At 37.0% G+C, this 20,039-nt stretch overlaps 1 protein-coding gene across 1 annotated transcript; it reads right to left on the reverse strand.

Annotated features, from left to right (window-relative positions):
• Positions 1-7,532: 7,532 nt before the first annotated feature.
• LOC148845713 (protein RETICULATA-RELATED 3, chloroplastic-like) lies at positions 7,533-9,029 on the reverse strand. Its single transcript, XM_088955403.1, has one exon. It carries the CDS (start codon positions 8,873-8,875, stop codon positions 7,748-7,750), a length of 1,128 nt encoding a protein of 375 aa, XP_088811529.1. The 5' UTR covers positions 8,876-9,029; the 3' UTR covers positions 7,533-7,747.
• Between the last annotated feature and the right edge of the window lie 11,010 nt (positions 9,030-20,039).

Consider the following 20,039-nt stretch of genomic DNA (forward strand, 5'->3'; position numbering starts at 1 on the left):
TGGAGACTTCTTTCAAAGTTGGGATTGGGGATGTGGAGTACGGCCCTAATCCAAAGGCCCAAACATGCTCTATTACACATGCTCTATTACCTTTCCTATATTTAATATAAAAAACATATTCGGTTTTTTCTGCTTGTTTTATCATTTTTATGTAGATTTATCTTTTTATTTTTTTATTATTTTATTTATAACATACCATGTTATGCCAATTGGATTCCCTCCCCATAAAACTCTGCACGCGTTGTCGGTCAAAATCGACTAAGGGCAATACTATCAATTCGCTCCCAAGCTGAGGTATGGTTGAGTAGTCTAAGGCCTGGACAAGGGCTGGTAGGATGGTCCTACGAGGATCAAAGAAGATAATCGTTAGAGGCCTCAGGTTGGTACTCGAGGCGAAGACTCCAACAGTCAAGTTAGTTCAGGTGCAGTGCAAGGTGGACGAGGCCTAAGGTGTAAACACTCAGACAATGCCACAAAGGAGATTAAGAGTTCTCAAGTTCTTATTCTTGATACTAAGTTCCAGTCCCTTTACCTTGAGAGGGTTGGCTCCTATTTATGCTTGAGGCCGCCTGGAGGTAGGTGAGCTCGGACGGTCTGAATACAGTTCGTACGTGGGGGGCACAGTCATTAGAGGTTACCAAGTGCGATCGTGTCATTGATTCCAGAATGAACACCAAAGCACCGCCGTCTAACATGCACAGGCCCGCTATTGGGCAAGGCCATGTGCACCTACATCAGCACGCATCCTTAAACACTTGCATCCACCCACATATTGGGAATATCTCTTATACATGTTTGTTAAATTCAGTTCCCAATGTGTGAGTGAATGCCCATGCTTTCAAGGTACATTTAGGTTGTTTCAAGAAAAAAATAGGGAAAGTCAAGGAAATCTATACAGGGTCTATGCATTTACACTATGTTTGATTTGAAGGAAAGAGTAGGAAAAGGAAGGGAAACGAGGGAAATTTATACAAGATTTGTAAAGGCTTTCCTTCCTTTCATTTCCTTTCCTTACTTTTTCCTTCAAAGGGTCATATTCTAAGCCTCCTCCAACCCCCAAAATAAATTAAAAATAAAATTGAAATTGTTTATTTTCTGCTCCCTATCTCATCATTTTCTTGTTCAACGTGCCCCCCCCCCCCAAAAAAAAAAAAAGGAAAATTCCCGACTCCACCATTGTTGTTGCACATCAAGAATATCTCCCATACTTGTATGTTACATTTTATGATGAGATGATTCTGGCATGCTATCAGTGTGTTAGAACTCGTTACTCATGAGAAGATGTTACTAATGAGTTCTTAAAAAATAAGGTATTTAAGGCATAATGGAAATTGGAATCTTCTAGAACACTCATTCTGCAAGTATGGGCATTCAACCATACATTGGAAACATTTTTCTATCAAGGGCCTTTCATTTTTTAGATTTTGAGAGGGGGAAAGTTCCTATTGACCAAAATAACCATGTTTTTTTTTTTAGATTTATGTGGGATTTACAGAAAAATTATTTTTCCAAAGTATCACTTACCTGTCTCCAAGCATGTGAATAACTAACTTTCCCACTTAGGGTGCAAGTTGCCAACACTTTGATGGGATAAAATTACCCCTTTTAATAATGGCCTTTATGACTAAAATTGTCATTATCCTATTTACTTAAGAAATAAAAGAACATGGGTAATGCAGTTACTCATATTAGATAAATGCATTTATATGGATAACTAGCTTCCTAAAGTGAATGTAGCCTAAATTTAACATACATACATGAGAGATATTCTTAATGTACAACTGAATTCCGAATGCATAGAGCTTTTGCTTGTAGGAGATATGGGCTCATTTAAGGGTGCTCCCTTGTAAGTAGGGGTGCAAATGGATCGGTCCGATCCGAGAGCCGATCCTATTTGGCCAAATTTGGACCACCCCTGCTCGAATCTTCATATCGGATAATAGGATCCGATTAGAAATCGGATTGGATTCAAATCACCCACTATCTGATGTGATATATATTATATATTTATAAATATAAATATATAATAATATATATGTTATTTATTTATATATTTTATATTATATTTTTATAAATTTATTATATTATTTATTTTTTATAAAAAGCATGTATATATATGATGAAAAATAATTAATAAATACTTTTTTTTGTTTTTACTTTATTTAAATTAGTATATTTTATTTTTCTTTTAATAAATTATTAATTTATAAAGAAAATAAGTTGAGTCAAAACAGATCAAAATATCCAACTTATTGATAAGATTTGAATTCAAGTCGAACCCTATCAAATCCGAGCGAATCTGATATAAACGATATCAAATTGAATTCGAATATACATTGATTCAAATCCTATCCTATCCGCTTGCATCCCTACTTGGTGCTATGGATGAAGGAATATTGTACTTGCATGTCAACTTTTGATCACACCTCTATCACGAGCGCGAGGATGAGAAAACTCTATCAACGAATCTTTTCTAATTAATTTAGCCACATGGAAGATTCTTTGGCCGATTGGGATTGTTGGCTGAACCCAACGTGTCAAATAGAAAATTCCTTCCAATCAAAACCACAACACACTTAAATTCATAATATAATGCTATTACCTAAATATTTATAATGGTGGAAATAGTAAAGAAGTGGTGTGAATCAATAAGCAATAAGATATATAAAAACTATATTCTAATGTCAATTCAATTTCATCAAAACAATAAAAAATGTTCCAAAACATCTTTGTTGAACTTTTGAGAAGGGAAATAAGAAACATCAACTTGGGACGTATCCATTCGACTTTGACCTTCATCATGATTATTTTGGACCAATCCTATATTACCATTGTGCTCTATAAAGACCCATATGTTTTGTTAAATTATAAATACTTGAATTACTTTGTACCACTTGAGACCATATTTTCTTTGGTCTTCCGTGATCTTTTAGGTTATGTTGGTTTGAAGGAAAAGGTAGGAAAAAGAAAGGAAAGAAAGGGAAACAGTACAAACCTTATATAAGTTTCTCTACCTTTTTCTTCAAACCAAACACAGCCTTAGAATCTTTTAGTTGCACCAATTCACTCATGCTAGTGCAGTTATTGGTTGTGAACATCTTAGTTGACTTTCTTTCGTCTTGTCACTAATTAAAAACCCATTCTTCTCAACATCCTTTTTTTTTTTTACTCCACTCATTTTTTTGAATATGAATATTGCTTAGTGCTTTATTCCATATGTCAAAGCTTAATCTTATAAATATCTTATGAACATTTAGAGATTTTTTCTTAAGTTATTTGATTGAAGATAATAAATCCAATTTCACAATCCTTGAATTTTGCAAAAAAAATCAATTTACTACTGACCTATGCCTATTTCTAAATTATGTATTTTATTTTCATTATTAATAAAAATAATTTGATTACATAAATGTGTCTAATTTTTCTACATTTTTTTTTGTAATTTTTCATATTTATATCTATTTTAAAAATTTTATTATCTAAGTATGACTTCGTAGATTGATCAATATGATTTGAATGGTTGAATTGCTTAATCACCACTTGGATAAAGAATGATTTTATTTTTTAGTCAATTTTAAAATTATATGGATTTGTAATGTTAAAAATATTGACATAGATATCATTAGTAGCATTTATTAGTGAAAAATAACTTTAAAATATATGATTTAATAAGATAAAATGGGATTTAATATCTTAAGTATAAGACTTAATTGGAGGAGATTAAATGAGACATAGTTTTCATGGCGCCAAGGAAAGGCTAGGCAACACGAGGGCACCTTGTCACCTAGTCGCTTAGGCAAGCGCCTAGGCAATGGATTTCTTTTGAGTAAAAACGTGTATCCTAGGGTAGTTCCCTATGTTCCATATCATATTTCCTTCATAAATATCCATAATAAAAAAAAAATACTATATAAACAAACAATGAATATTTTAATTTAAAAATGTCTATTTTATAATTATAACCTAAAAAAATTAAGAATGTAAAAGTTTTTATAACATGCTATAGAAAACTACTTGGCAATTAGGTGAGGCAAGCCTCCAAGGGCATCTTGTCACCTAGGCATCGCCTTGACAACTATGAAATGAGGTGGGAAGTAATAATTGAAGTTACATTTTGAATTCTTGCAATTAGAGATGGATTAAATTCACAAATATGGATATTTTACTAGTCATTAAAGCTGACATTAAAGATATAATAAAATGAATTTTATACCATTTCTCAAACAAATAAATAAAGGGTAATTTTAGTCCAAAAAAAAAACTATTGCATTACATTCACACTTTTCTATATAGTATAGATTATTGTCATTGTTTATTTCTTCAATAAGAGGTTTCCCAAACATCCAATTATCTTGCCAAAATTTGATTATTCTTCCATTCCCTACTAACCAACAAATTCCTTTTTTAATAAGATCTTGGGCAAAGAGAATGCCTCTCCATGCCCAAGAGATACTCTAATCTTGACATCCCAAAAACTATCTCTTCAAGTATTTATCCTTCATAACCTTAACCATAGGTTTTCCTCCTCACTTAAGATTTTCCATCCAAGTTTTGTTAGATTTGCCTCATTTACCCAAAGAACCTCTCTATCTTTTGGGGGGTACAAGCCTTATCTCATTTCAGGAGATGGATAGGCTTTTTCTCACTTAAGTTTGACCATAAAAATTCTCTTTGGAGTTCGTTAAGATCTTCTATGGCATTTCTTGGAATTCTAAATAATCTCATGGTATAATTAGGCACCATATTTGTAGTAGAATCGGTCAAAGTTAACCTTTCCACTAAGGATAAAGTATTATTTTTCCAATTTGCACATCTTGGGAGCTAGGGGTGAGCAAAAAAAAACCGAAAAACTGAATCGATCGAAATCAAACCGAAAAATTGGTTAACCGAACCAGTCAGTTTAGTTTCAGTTCGGTGTTTTTAAAAAATCAAAGGTACCAGTTCAGTTTCGGTTAACTAATATAAAAAATGACGGTTAACTAAACTGACAAATATACATATATTTCTATATATTTTATATATATTTATGTATATTATATATACTTTATATATTATAAATTAATAAATATGCATTATATAAAAATATATATATATATATATATTTATAATATATTATATATTATTTAAAATATAATATTTAATATATATCAATTATTTTTATTATATATTTATATATATTTTTATAATATATATTGTAAAAACTAAAAAACCAAAAAACCGACAAACCAAATTGGTCAACTGGTTAACCGACTGATTTTGGTCCCGTTCCTATTACCGGTTTTCTAAAAACCGGTAATATCAGTTCGGTTCAAGAAAACACCCCACGATTCAATTATATTGACAAATGTACCCTTAGCGACTCTTGTTGCAGACTTGCAATTATGGGTGCACCCAAATAGCTTTTTGGGTTAGCCTCCAAAGGAATTCTAAGCATTTTAGAGATGAGCTTTTTTACGTATCGTGAAAAGGAATTGCTTTGTTGTGTTGTTAGATGAAACAAGTTGGAGACCCATTCATGGCCACCCACATGCAACTTTTCAACCATCGAGAGGAGCCATTGATCATCACTTGTAAAATGTAGATTAACATTAAGATTGAGATGCTAAGGTTGATCATCAGTTGAAAAAGGTAGCCAACGATCATCACTTGAAAAATATAGATTAATAGGGAAATTGAGACGCTAAGGTTGATCATCAGTTGGAAAAGATAGATTGAAACAAGATTGAAATGCTAGGATGACCCTGGTACATTGTTGTCGAACCATCACTATAGCAAAATGGTCTTTATCCGAGTCAATAGATTGGGTATATACTTCGCCTAGTCTCTTTTTATTGTTAATTAAGGTACTTAAATCAAATTACTATTGATTTAATGTTAGGCTATTATAAATTATAATTAACACTAAATCAATAATTTAACTAACAGCAATTCGTCAAACAATAAATTAATAGAAACTAACAATATATCAAACAACAATTTAATTATTAGTAAATCAGTAAATTATTAATTTTCGTAATTTATCAAACAATGGTTTTTGTAATTTAGGTAATTTATTTATTGTTGTTATTCTTGTAAAGTAATTTTTGTAATTAATTTACCAAAAATTAATTTAGGCACATTAATTAATTAATTAATTTACCAAAAATTGAACTAATAAATGTATAATTTTGCTAATTTTGGTAACTTTGGTAATTTCATAGAAATTAATTAACAATAATTTAGTGGTAATTAATTATGGTAATTTTGTTGAAAATTATTAACTATAGAATTAAGAATTAACAATAATTAGATTATCACAAACCAGTAATTTATCAATAAATTATTAATTTTTGTAATTTATGACAATAACTTTAGTATTTTGGAAAAATATTAATTTGATATAAATTAATAATTTGCATGGCATATCAAAAATAATTTAGATAATTTTGGGAAATTAATTTGTGTAGTTATTTTGGTAATTTTGTAATTAATTTACTGATCTTTTTGGTAATTTAATTTAACAGAAATTATTAATTTAGCAAAAATTAAAGTAACAGAACTTTGATAAATTAATTTTGGACATTTTGGTGAGTTTGCATATTAATTATTGTTACATTAGTAATTTTTGAAAAATTTCCGGTGCGTCATATCATTTACATTTCCATTTAATCTTTCTTTTTCGTTTTTTATTTCCATTTAATCTCTTCTGTCATCATATTGGATTCCAGGGGGGCCCACTAGTTTGAAAATGAAGCAACTTTATACTTTAACATAAATTTTAAATTATTTTACTAAATACTCATATTTTTCTGTCCCAAAGTGGAATTAGATTTTAAAAGACACATTCTCGTGCAAAGTTAAAGAGTGTCTAAAGTGGGATCATAGCCAAAAAAACTTGACCTAAAAAGTACTTTTCCCTTTCTTCTATTATAAAATTTCTAATATCATTATTAATTTATTAAAATATGCCCTTTTTAAATATTTTCCCCCTTTCCTCACAGTCATCAATCCATCTTTTTTTTTTATTTTTTTGATAATTAGCAATCATCCATCTCCATTAAAGACTCGTCCTTAAACAAGCCCAATCATAAGAATGTTCCAACTTAGGCTAGGATATTCATATTGCTAAATTAGATTGAGACATTTCAAATTTATAATTATAGGCATATTGCTAAATTAATAGAAAACATGCTTCAGCACACTAGAATTGTTCTTAATAAAAAATTTACCCAAAATAATCGAATTCTCCATGTGCACTGCCCAAGCCACCCACTTGCTACGAACATTAAAGTTATAAAAAGAATGTTGTCAGTCACTAACACATTTCTCAGATTCGAAATTTTGGTTCCACTCATCCAGAAAATTTCCATTCTAAATTACTGGAATAGCTGCCTGAATCCTCCCTCACACTTATCATTGTACATTTGTACCGAACCGAAATTGCTAAAATTTGGTCATCTTCAATTCCTCAGCAATATCTTAATCCTAAAAATTTTCTTCAAAATCAACAGATATTTAATTGTTCTCTTAAATCATTACTCTGCAACTCAGCATTGATCCAACATAAAAAGATTATTTCCCTTTTCATATATTCACCTGTAAATTACATAAACTCAGAGACACCCAAAATCCATCCTTCAGTGAAAACCCACTCAAACCCAGTGTCTCATTCCCAATTTAGTTTTCAAAAGAAGGAAAAAATAAAAAATAAAAAGCACACATTTTACTTTTCTACTCTAGAGATGGGTAGCAAAGAAGACTAACCAGATCACTTACAACCAGACTGACTGCTGCTCTGCAAATCCTCACTCTCCTCGATTAACCTTACTTTCTCCTCAGCCAAACCAGCTTCCTTGGTTGTCTCCACACTCTTCCCTTCTTCGACCTTCTGTGACCCCGTCAGCCTCGCCAACAACACAAACGAAAACCCTCCAAGGACATTGTTCAAACACCTCAAAACCAGCACCGACGCCTTAAATCCCGACGGCGGCAGACCCTTCGCCAGCAGGAACTCAATCCCGTTCAAGGTCTGATACCTGAAATTACTGCTAACACCCATATGAATCGCCCAAGTAATAGCATTCAGCACGGTCGGAGGGGGCTTATTCGGCGTCTCAAAGTTGGGATCCATCTTCTTCCTCATCTTAATCAACCCATTCGAAATCGCAGTCCCCACGAGCCCCGCCGCGAACCCAACTGCAGCAAACAGAACCCCTTTGTACACAAACGTCCCAAACCGATCGAGCACGCTGTACGCTCCTGATTCAAACATGTGGCTTGTCGGGCAGCTTGCGAAAATCGCAGGGAGGCTGGGCGAAGACGAAGCCACCGTAGGAGCTAAAAGATACATAAGGACGAAGTTCAGAATCGATCCGACGACGAGAGTCGAGAACACAAAATCGAGCTCGTTAAGTCCGAAATTAGGGCGAGACGCCATGTCCCCGAGAACGCACGCGCTAACCCCAACTATTTCCTCCATCAAAACCTTGAAGGGGAACTGAGGGTCTGCGGCTACCCTTGACCTCCATCCGTTCAAGAAAAGCCCTAGAATTCCTAAACCTGAAGATGACGATGACGATCGATCCTCAGAATCCCCGCTACCACTATGACCAGAATTCCACCCGTCATTGCCACCGCCACCTGTTCCGCGGCCGGATCCACTGCCTCCATTGCCTCCGGCATCGGAAAGGTCGAACTTTCCGAGGGAGCTCGTGTCAGAAGCTCTGGTTTTCGGAAACGAGGAAGATAGATTTGAAGGGGAGGTAGAGGGGGAAGAGAAATGAACAGGAAAAGACGCCGCCGGAAAACGGGGATTTGGAGATACAACATGACGGTTTCCGGGGAAATTGTAATGGTTAGAGAGAGGAGAGTATCGAAGTTGAGCCACCGTCGCCATGTTTTGAGTTCAGACTACAGTGAGAGAGTTTTTCCACCAGTTCTCTGCACTAAAAAGCATTTTGCTTTATAGATTCCAAGCGTTGCTCATCAGAGGGAACTAGGGTTGAGCTATGATGTACTGTACAACATTATTCCGTAGATCTTTGACTCTGATGTTAGATTGGAATCTCTAGTTTTTAGATATTTAAGATGAATTTTGATTGCACATTTCATTTGTTTATGGTTTGTAATTTGTATGTTCTATCTATCACTCTGCAGGGCAGTGGAACTGGATCGTGCCCCACCAAATTAAGATAGGTGGATCGTGACCCACCTATGCTTTATGGACAGTTTGATAACCGCCGAAGAGACCAAAAAATAAATAATTTTCTTTTTTTCCTTTTTCCTTTTTTCTGTTTTTTTTTTTTTGTGTGTGTATATGCGCTTTGAGAGGCTTATAACCTAAAGATGAGCACAATACATGCTGGCTACATTTATGTTAGCCGCAAATAAGGAATATTTACGAAATAAAGTATAAAATATGTTCTCAATGAGGGAGAATGACCAATCAGCCCATATTACCGTTATATCCGAATTCCTCGAAAGTAAAAATCATAAAATTTAGGGAGAATGACCAATCAGCCCATATTAGAATTTTATAGCCTGTAGGAGAATGTATGATTCCAAATTCATGGATAAGATATGATTTATAAGGGAGAGAGGGCTAATAGTAGGGGGGTGGAATTCAGAATTCTTCATCGGGTGTATCTGTACTTCTCCATAAAATTTATTCTATTAGTAGAGCGGCTTCTAAGTAGATATCACAATAATGTACCCATTTTATATACTGATGATTCTTTTGAATTCTTTTGACCCAGTTACAGGTCACGCAGGACGTGGGTGCATCTTCTAACATGCCAATGAACAATTCATTTATGCAGAAGGCAGACCCTGTTGGGCCATCAGTAGCTACGATGCTGAAATACGAGCCCTTCTGACTGCTACAATTGCATCTTTTGGTCTATACAGAGTACAGAGTTGGTTGAATTTGCCAACACATGAAAACACTGGATAGGGCAGCTGCATAGGAGCTGCCTAAGAAGATTATACTCCTACTTAACTTAGTTAAATTTGAATCCCTAGCATACATACCCTTGGTTTGTGAGCCAAAATAGGCCACGTCAATAGTAGGGAAACCTAGGTATAGCATCGAGAAAAGGACTCAACACTATGTATATCTATGAAATGTGTAAGGCATGATATTACTCATTTGAATTAAAGAAATGTAATATTTTTACAAGCATGCATGCACCTAGGCTGCATTTTGAAACGATGCAAATAAGTGTCAATGCAATTATGTAGTGTAAAACGGTTCATATAAATTGCAAAGTTAGGTTAGTTTTGCATTGACAAATTTACCTTTTTACCAAATAGACTTTTAGCTATAATGGATACAAACACCAATTCCAATAAAACATATGTCTTTTTTTTTAACAATAGACTTTATTATTATTATTATTATTATTAATGTGCTAATGTTAATTGATATAACCGTTTCCAGTCACGTACCAATTTTTGTGGTGTATCAAATTTTTTGGCTAAGTACCTCGTCATTTGACCTGGTGGTGAAGTGCCTTGGTGATGAGCTACTTGGTGGCGAACTCCCTAGTGGAAAACTGCCTAATGGCAAGCTCCCTGGTGGAGAGCTACTTGGTGGTGAACTCCCTGGTGGAGAACTGCCTAGTGGCGAACTCCCTGGTGGAGAGTTGCTTGGTGGCGAACTCCCTGGTGGAGAAATGCCTGGTGGTGAGCTCCCTGGTGGAGAACTGCCTGGTGGCGAACTCCCTGGTGGAGAGTTGCTTGGTGGCGAACTCCCTGGTGGAGAACTACCTGGTGGCGAGCTACTTGGTGGCGAATTCCCTAGTGGATAACTACCTTAGTGGACTTGTCATTTGACCTGCTCCTAGGCGGCCTGCAACTAAGAGGATGGTGGAGTTCCCTGGTGCAGCGTAACTCGACCGCCCTCTGCATGAGGTGATCTCATCTCCTTTGTAGGTGGCGAGAGCTGAGGGACCTGCGAGAACTGAATCAAAGGACCCGGGGGTGTTTACCCGGCGGGGACTCTCCGATGCCTAAGTTAGCATTCTGACTACAGAGAGCTTGGAGAGAAATGAGAGAGCTAGAGAGCAGGGGTTACCATCCTTTTTCATCCTCCCTCCCCTTTGGGGGCTGAGGTCTTTATATACTGGAGTCCTCGCGGGTTAGGTGGGTGAAAAGCCTTCAAACGGTAAGACTCATCACATCCCGTCAGAACCGGGGTACAGTGGTGAACTCCTCAAGGTCGTTAGGCTGGCGCTTGTGTTAGGCGGCCAGGTCGGCGCTTGGGCCAGGTTGTCAGGTCGGCAGATTGGTGTCTGGGCCAGGTTGTCAGGCAGGAGATCTTCCTACGATACGCCAAACTACTCTTCTGTACCGAGCTACCCTATAAGTTGTGAGCAGCCCTGGGGAGCTATGTCGAGCTCCTTGGGCTATGCCAAGATGCTTGTGGCGAGCTCTGTCGAGCTGCCTGACTCCTTGGCAAACTCTTTGGTGAACTACCGAGCTCCTTGGTGAGCTACTGAGCTCGTGGGGTATGCATGCCGAGTTATCGGTGGGCGTCTTATGGGCGACTAGGTCGGCCAGGTCGGATCATGTACCAAGCTGAATTTGCCAACACATGAAAACACTGGATAGAGCAGCTGCATAGGAGCTGCCTAAGAAGATTAATACCTTCTTTTGAAGTTATATATTTTGTACATATACCTAGATGCTACAATCAAGCAATTCATATTTTTTGCTTATATATTCTGTAAGGGCCAACTAAAAGTATCTTATAGCAACTCGGCCCCGAACCATGTAAGTTTTTCAATATCATATAATGATATGCCCTATTTTTCTTTGATAAAAAAAGATTGGTATAGAGCGACTTCTAAGTAGATATAAGATTGAGGACCGTGATCATATTTTACTCACAACCTCTTCATGGGTGGGTAGTCCGAAGACCTGGCTCGGCCCGTTATATTTTGGATTTGGACAAAACTTCATGCTCATGGGCTTGGGTTCGGGCTTTAAATACTAAGTTTGGTCATTTTTTGGGCTGGATCGGGCCTTCTCAAATAAGTCCAGCCCAGTTCCGAGCCCGATCCAATACTATTACATATAATAAAAAAGCATTTATATTATATATTTATTTTTTAAATTATTAATAAATATTAAATTTTTATTATGAAAAATAAATTAGTTTAATAAATTATTAAATTATTACTAAATTAATATAATATTATTTTGTAAAAGTACATTAAAAATAAGACATTTATTGATAAAGATGCAAATACCGGCCCGGCCCGGCCCATGAGCAGGTCTACTCACAACCACTTCAATGTGTATTAGGAATGTCTCCTTAATTATATGTTTTTATTCACATTGATATATTTTCAATGGATAGCTACAATTGGCTGTGAGCACGGTGCCAGCAGGTCTTGTGAGGACATCCAAAGCATTTGTCAATAATGGTAAGTGAAAATCCTAAGAGGCCTAATTACATCTCAAAATAGTTCGTAAGAAACTCAATCAAAGGTTGAACCCTCCAAAGTAGGGGTGATCATGGGTTGGGCCAAGCAGGGCCCTAGTCGGGCATAATAGCAATGAAAAGGGCTTTAAGTTAGGCCTGGGCCCAGCCCATACCCCGGCCCTAGATTGCAAGCCAAAATCTGGCCCTACATGGGCCCAAGTTGGTTTATTTTGGATATTTTTGTGCCTCTTGTTAGAGTATTCTAACAAAAGGGGTCTACTTACAACTGTGTCAAAAAGTTCAAGAGAGATGATTGCAATTACCAAACTCCAAGGTAAGTTTTAGCAACAGTTAGAAACTTCGGAGGAGGTTTCAACAATTTATCCTAAAGTTTATGCTTTGGTAATTATATTACATTATTATTGCTATACTTGATCTCTTTTGTATAAAATCTAGATAGTGTGTTGATTTCAAACATTGGAAATGTTTGTATTGTTTCAAGTCATTGAGTGAAGCAAGAGCCAAGATCTAAAGATCCACTTGCTTCTTGGTCTTTGAAATGTCAAATTAGGAAAGTTCCCAAAAATCTTAGAGCTTCCTTGTAAGAATGAGAACATATCCCCATCATTGTCTAGGATCACACGAATTTATAAATGTTTGTTTCACATGAACTCTATTAATATTGATATTTGGATAAACATTCAACTAAATCATTATAAACTTATGGCTAAGAATGTTTTTGCAAATTGATCATTTACTATATGAAATTGTTAAGCTCATGCTATGAGCATAGTTTTCAAGGTGCCAAGGCAAGACTAGGCGACAGGGGGGCTCCCAGTCACCTAGGTGATAGATTTTTTTTTAAGTCAAAACATGTATCCTAGAGTAGTTCCCTAGGTTCCATAATCATATTTCCTTGATAAATATATATAATTTTTATAAGAAAAGTATAAACTTTATGTTAAAATATAGAAAATCAACATGTTCCAACATAGTCATGAGAAGAAAAAGAAGACAGAAAAGAAATTTTGAAAAATATAGGGGCTGAACCCTTATTTCTGTTATAGGAAAAGAAGAAAAGAAAAAGGTGGAAGAAGAAGAAAAAAAATAGTATATAAAAACACAAAATTAGTAAAAAAAAAGAAGAAAACGTGTTTATTAGACAACATTTTATATTCTTTCTTACTTATTGGTTTAGGTTTTGAAGTCTTTGAAGGTTCAATACAGTATTTAACAATGTTTGTGTTGATTAAACCCTAACAAATAAGAAAATAACAAAAAAGGAATTAGTATATAAACACACAAAATGAATATTTTAGTTTAAAAATGTCTATTTTATAATTATAACTTCAAAAAAATAAGAATATAAAAGTTTGTTATAAAATGCTATAGAAAACTGATTTACAATTAGATGAGGTGAGACTCCAAAGGTACTTTGTCGCTAAGGCACCGCCTTGACAACTATGGCTATGAGCAACAAAGTTAGTCCCATATAATGAAAACTTCAACCATATATGGCTCATTGATATGTGAGAATACTAGAAGTTATAAAGCTAGGGTAGACTCTAGTAGGAAAATACCTTATAGGAGTTGTCCCCACTTGAAATATAGAGTTCAACTTGGATCAAAAGGTTAGTGTGTGTCACAAATAAGTTTGAAACTTCAAAAACCCTATAAGAGTTACTATTCCAACTTGAAATGGTTGCATGAGAAGTTCTATCCTTCCTAAGCTATCCATGATAAAGCAATGACTGACTTGTATTGTTAAAACCTACAAAGGAGTTATCATGAAAAAACGCATGAATGAGTTATCAATATGTCTGCATGCAAATCTAACCACCTTTTGGGACATTTGTACTGAAATGAAATTTGTTGAGCTCAAACTTTAATCACCCAAATCTAGTCCCATTTGACAAAAGGTTAAACCTCAGCCTTAGTCTCTAAAACATAATGGTTATTGATTCCAAAATGTTCATCTAGGAGGCTCGGAAGCTAGGTAGCCTAGCTATTAATAATAATCTTGGTATAGGAAAATTCTTGCCTCCATTAATATATAGTCATGTTTCATTGTTGAATTCACAATCTTAGAATTGTGAATAAAATAGGATACCTCACAAGTAGGAAAACCTAAGCAGAATTAGTATTATACTCCTACTTAACTTAGTTAAATTTGAATCCCTATCCTACATACCCTTGGTTTGTGAGCCAAAATAGGCCACGTCAATAGTAGGGAAACCTAGGTATAGCATCGAGAAAAGGACTCAACACTATGTATATCTATGAAATGGGTAAGGCATGATATTACTCATTTGAATTAAAGAAATGTAATATTTTTACAAGCATGCATGCACCTAGGCTGCATTTTGAAACGTGTCAATGCAATTATGTAGTGTAAAACGGTTCATATAAATTGCAAAGTTAGGTTAGTTTTGCATTGACAAATTTACCTTCTTACCAAATAGACTTTTAGTTATAATGGATACAAACTCCAATTCCAATAAAACATATGTCTTTTTTTTAACAATAGACTTTATTATTATTATTATTATTATTATTATTATTATTATTATTATCATTATTATTATTATCATTATTATTATTATTATTATTATTATCATTATTATTATTATTATTATTATTGTTATTAATGTGCCAATGTTAATTGATATAACCGTTTCCAGTCACGTACCAATTTTTGTGGTGTATCAATTTTTTTGGCTAAGTACCTCGTCATTTGACCTTGTGGTGAAGTGCTTTGGTGATGAGCTACTTGGTGGCGAACTCCCCGGTGGAGAACTGCCTAGTGGCAAGCTCCCTGGTGGTGAACTCCCTGGTGGAGAACTGCCTAGTGGCGAACTCCCTGGTGGAGAGTTTCTTGGTGGCGAACTCCCTGGTGAACTACTTGGTGGCGAACTCCCTGGTGGAAAACTGCTTGGTGGTGAGCTCCCTGGTGGAGAACTGCCTGGTGGCGAACTCCCTGGTGGAGAGTTGCTTGGTGGCGAACTGCCTGGTGGCGAACTCCCTGGTGGAGAGTTGCTTGGTGGCGAACTCCCTGGTGGAGAACTACCTGGTGGAGAGCTACTTGGTGGCGAATTCCCTGGTGGATAACTATCTTAGTGGACTTGTCATTTGACCTGCTCCTAGGCGGCCTGCAACTCAGAGGATGGTGGAGTTCCCTGGTGCAGCGTAACTCGACTGCCCTCTGCATGAGATGATCTCCTCTCCTTTGTAGGTGGCAGGAGCTGAGGGACTTGCGAGAACTGAATCAGAGGACCCGGGGGTGTTTACCCGGCGAGGACTCTCCGATGCCTAAGTTAGCATTCTGACTACAGAGAGCTTGGAGAGAAATGAGAGAGCTAGAGATCAGGGGTTACCATCGTTTTTCATCCTCCCTCCCCTTTGGGGGCTGAGGTCTTTATATACTGGAGTCCTCGCAGGTTAGGTGGGTGAAAAGCCTTCAAACGGTAAGACTCATCACATCCCGTCAGAACCGGGGTACAGTGGTGAACTCCTCGAGGTCGTCAGGCTGGCGCTTGTGTTAGGCGGCCAGGTCGGCGCCTGGGCCAAGTTGTCAGGTCGGCAGGTCGGTGTCTGGACCAGGTTGTCAGGCAGGAGATCTTCATACGATACGCCAAACTACTCTTCTGTACCGAGCTACCCTACAAGTGGTGAGCTGCTCGGGGGAGCTATGTCGAGCTCCTTGGGCTATGCCAAGATGTTTGTTGCGAGCTCTGTCGAGCTGCCTGACTCCTTGGCAAACTCTTTGGTGAGTTACCGAGCTCCTTGGTGAGCTACTGAGCTCGTGGGGTATGCATGCCGAGTTATCGGTGGGCGTCTTATGGGCGGCTAGGTCGGACAGGTCGGATCATGTGCCAGGCTGATCCAGGTCGGCCTGGTCGCGCAGGCCATGCCAGGCAGCGCGCAGGCCATGTGCAGGCCGCCCGTAGGCTGCGTACAGGTCGCGCCAGGTCATGCCAAGCCGGTGCCCAGGTAGGACCAACTTGATAAATTGTTGCCTAGGTGTCTCCTAATTGTCACGATGTACCACGTGTCGCAATTTCAGTGGAGGGTCAAATCTGCCTTCATCATTGTTAATGTTAGTGAACTTCCAACGGTGAAGCGATGCTCAGATTTGTTTAGTTCTTGTCAGAGAAGTTAATCAGTCCAGTTGAAAGTGACATTCTTTTCGGTTCAAATGTTCATAGAAGATGGAATAGATCATATATTCTTGATACTCACATGCTAATTGGAAGATCATTGTATAGAAATTCAAGAACAAGCTGCATAGTTGGAAATACAAACTGTGATAATTAAAAGTCTACTAGAAGCCATTCATAAATATTTCTTAGCCATTTCTTTCATTACAAAGGATTTTTGGTGGGGTTGCATCTAAAAAGAACAATTATATTTATTTAACGGGTCAGGACTCCACGATGACTCTAAGGCTCAATTTGGATAGAATTGCCAAAAGAAAATTATATTAGGCGGTCGTAAGCTTGTTGCATATCCAATTTTAATATCATAAATAAATTTTGGATATATTTCTTAAATTACCCTCATGGTTAGAAATAGCAACGGGGCGGGGATCACATTCCCCATCCCCGAGACTGACCCTCAACTCCACCCCATCCCTTTCCCCGATCCCGATGGAGAAAGGAGTCCCCCCTCCATCCCTGACCCAACGGGGATGAATTCCCCATCGGAGACCCGAATCCCTAACGATATATATGTGCACATTGGGAGTCTTAGACAGAGAGATTGAGACTAAGAGAGAGAGGGAGAGAGAGAGGGGGGAGAGAGAGAGAGAGAGGAACGTTGCGAGAGTTGGGGTTGACAACGAGAGAGAGTCCGATGGTGATCGACGACGGTAGAGTGGCGACAACGACTCTTCTTTGAATAGCTATTCTCTGTCACTCGAGTATATCCTTTGTCCGATGTCCGACGAGCAAGTGGCAACAGTGACGAGACAACAGTCGATGACCAACAACGAAGACGAAGGAAGAGTGGAAGACGAAGGTTCAAAGACAAAGTCGCCAGTGAAGGTTCAGAGACAGAGTTCTCTCTTCTCCCTGTCGAAGTGTTTTGTGTTTTACTATCGAGGGTTTTAGTGTTTTACTATTTTTTGTTTTAATATTTTAAAAAACGAATTATAATTATTATACTTATATAATATAATATATATGTATATATATATATATATATATATAATATTAATCGGGGACGAGTCGGGGAGCCTGGGTACCTGTTGGGGATGGGGAAAATTGCCACCTCTACTCATGGTTTAGCTAATTGATTAAATGTACCCTTACTCTTTGAAATTTGACTAACACTACCCCTATTATTTTTAACAATTGACTAACTCTACCACCATTACCGTTAACATCCATTAATATTCTGTCAAAACCTCTCTTTTTCTCTTTCCTTTATCTTCCTCCCACATTCTCTATCAACACCAAATTGCCGGGGACCTATTGCACCGTATCCGTACTGTATAAAAGAACAAAAAAACAAAAAAAAAAAAAATTTAAAGCATTTTTCAATCTTTTCACAGTCAAGAACCAAAAAAATAAAACAAAGAAAAAAGAATTAAAGCCAATCTCTATTGTTTTCTACTGATATCTTTCAAATATTTTATTCACAGAAGTATCTATTAATCCTTCTCTTTCGGTGGGGTTTCTTCTTCGACCAACCATCTTTGACCATTTGCTTGATCATCTCAAATTGAAGGGCGACAGCCTCATCGAACTTGAAGTGCTCTCCGTAGAGCTCCTCATAATGAACTTTCCGGCTTCACCCTCTTTATTCTTCAATAGTGGGGGTGCTCTGTTGAAGAAGCAGAGAACAAGTGAACCGAATAGGGGCATCGACGGCAGCAACCTAAGTGGTATGAGCGAATTGAACAGGGGCGACGGCAGCGACAACCCCCTCTGAATTCCGATCTCTCTTTCTCTCTCTTCTTCCTCTGGGCGACGGGAATGGCAACCCCCTATGAATTCCAATTTATCTTTTTCTCTCTTTTTCCTCTTGGTGACGACAGTGACAACCCCCTCTGAACTCCGATCTCTCTTTCTCTCTCTCTTCTTCCTTTGGGCGACGGCAGTGGCAACCCCCTATGAACTCTGATTTCTCTTTTTCCTCTGGGCGACGGCAGCGGCAACCCCCAACGAACTCTGATATCTCTTTTTCCTCTTGGCGACGACGGTGGTGGCTACCCCTCTAAACTCTGATCTTTCTTACTCTCTCTCTCTTCTTCCTATAAGCGACGGTGGCGACAACCTCCTCTGAACTCTGATCTCTCTCTTCTTCCTATGGGCGACGATGGTGGTACTGCCCTGTAACTCCACCCAGCGGTAGAATCACCTGATCATTCTCCCCTCTTCTTTCCTGTTCCTCTCTCTATTCTCATATGTTCCGTCTCCCCTTTCCAATTGAAACTGACCATCCAAGTTGCAACAACAGCTCTTGATTTCATCGTTGACCAGTCGACCGAGGAGGCCACTTATGTTCGATTGTTAGGGGCTTGAGATAGGAAAAAGACTTGAGAGATTCCGCCAGACTTAAGACTGTCTTCGCGGTCTTGTTGTATGGTCGTCTTTGAACTCTGTATTTTTTAAGCCATAGGGCCCTGGATGCCATTGCAAAACTGAATATTTTGAATCATAAAAGGGTAGTTTAGGCGTTTTGCATGAGTTTTGATGGAAGCTAACGTTTAGAATAGAGTAAATTAATTATGAGAAACAGTAAGGATAGCGTCATTCAATTTTGAAACAATAAAGGTATAATTAGTCAATTAACAAACCAAACGTAATTTAAAAAATTTACCGATAAATTTTTAGTTTTGCTTTGTTTTGTTTGTACTTTTGAGAAAGTGGAGCGCCTCATAATGTTATCCGAGATCATCATGTTAGTGGGCCCAATTTGGAAAGCATCTTCCTTAATTTCTTCGGTGACAGGGGGGAGTCAAGAAAAAATAACTGATATGAGTAAAAACTTGCTGTTAATATGGGGGAAAAATTTTCATAATTATCAATTGCTTTTGATGAAAATAAATATTTAAAAAAGGATTTGGTAATATCTTGATGGTCACACCAATATCTTGTTTCCAAACAAGAATTAGACCTCCTGCAATTCCATCTGCTTCAACTGCCAGAGTAAGCAAAGTCCCAACGTAGGAGATACCCATTATTTCTTATTGAGGCAATTTTTATTTTTATTAGGCTGTGTTTGGAAATGATGCAAATAAGTGTGAATGTAAATATGTAGAGTATAAAACTGTTTGTAAAAAATTATAAAATTAGATTAGTTTTACCGATAAATTTATCTTTTTTCCAAATAAACTGTTAGCTGTAATGGATGAAAACACAAATTCCAATAAAACATATGTTTTTTTTTTATCAAAAACCCACTTTAATGCAAATGTACTTTTTTATTGATGTACTTTTACATCTTATTATCATGTAAATATGTACCAAAAAATATGTTTTTTGTCATTAGTCAATGCATAAATGTAATGTTACTAAACCAGAATTGCATCATTTCCAAACGCAGCCTTAAAAAAATAAGAAACGGGGGTATGAGAGTTTAACTGGTCCCACAGGGCCCGAATTGCAGAGTTTAACTTGCAACCAAGGAT

This window comes from Nelumbo lutea, chromosome 7, assembly GCF_056320005.1.
Source record: "Nelumbo lutea isolate HS-2025 chromosome 7, American lotus-T2T, whole genome shotgun sequence".
Lineage (NCBI taxonomy): Eukaryota > Viridiplantae > Streptophyta > Magnoliopsida > Proteales > Nelumbonaceae > Nelumbo > Nelumbo lutea.

Excerpts from the sequence above, each read along its gene's own strand:
- LOC148845713 (XM_088955403.1), bottom strand. The coding sequence starts at position 8,875 with ATGGCGACGGTGGCTCAACTTCGATACTCTCCTCTCTCTAACCATTAC.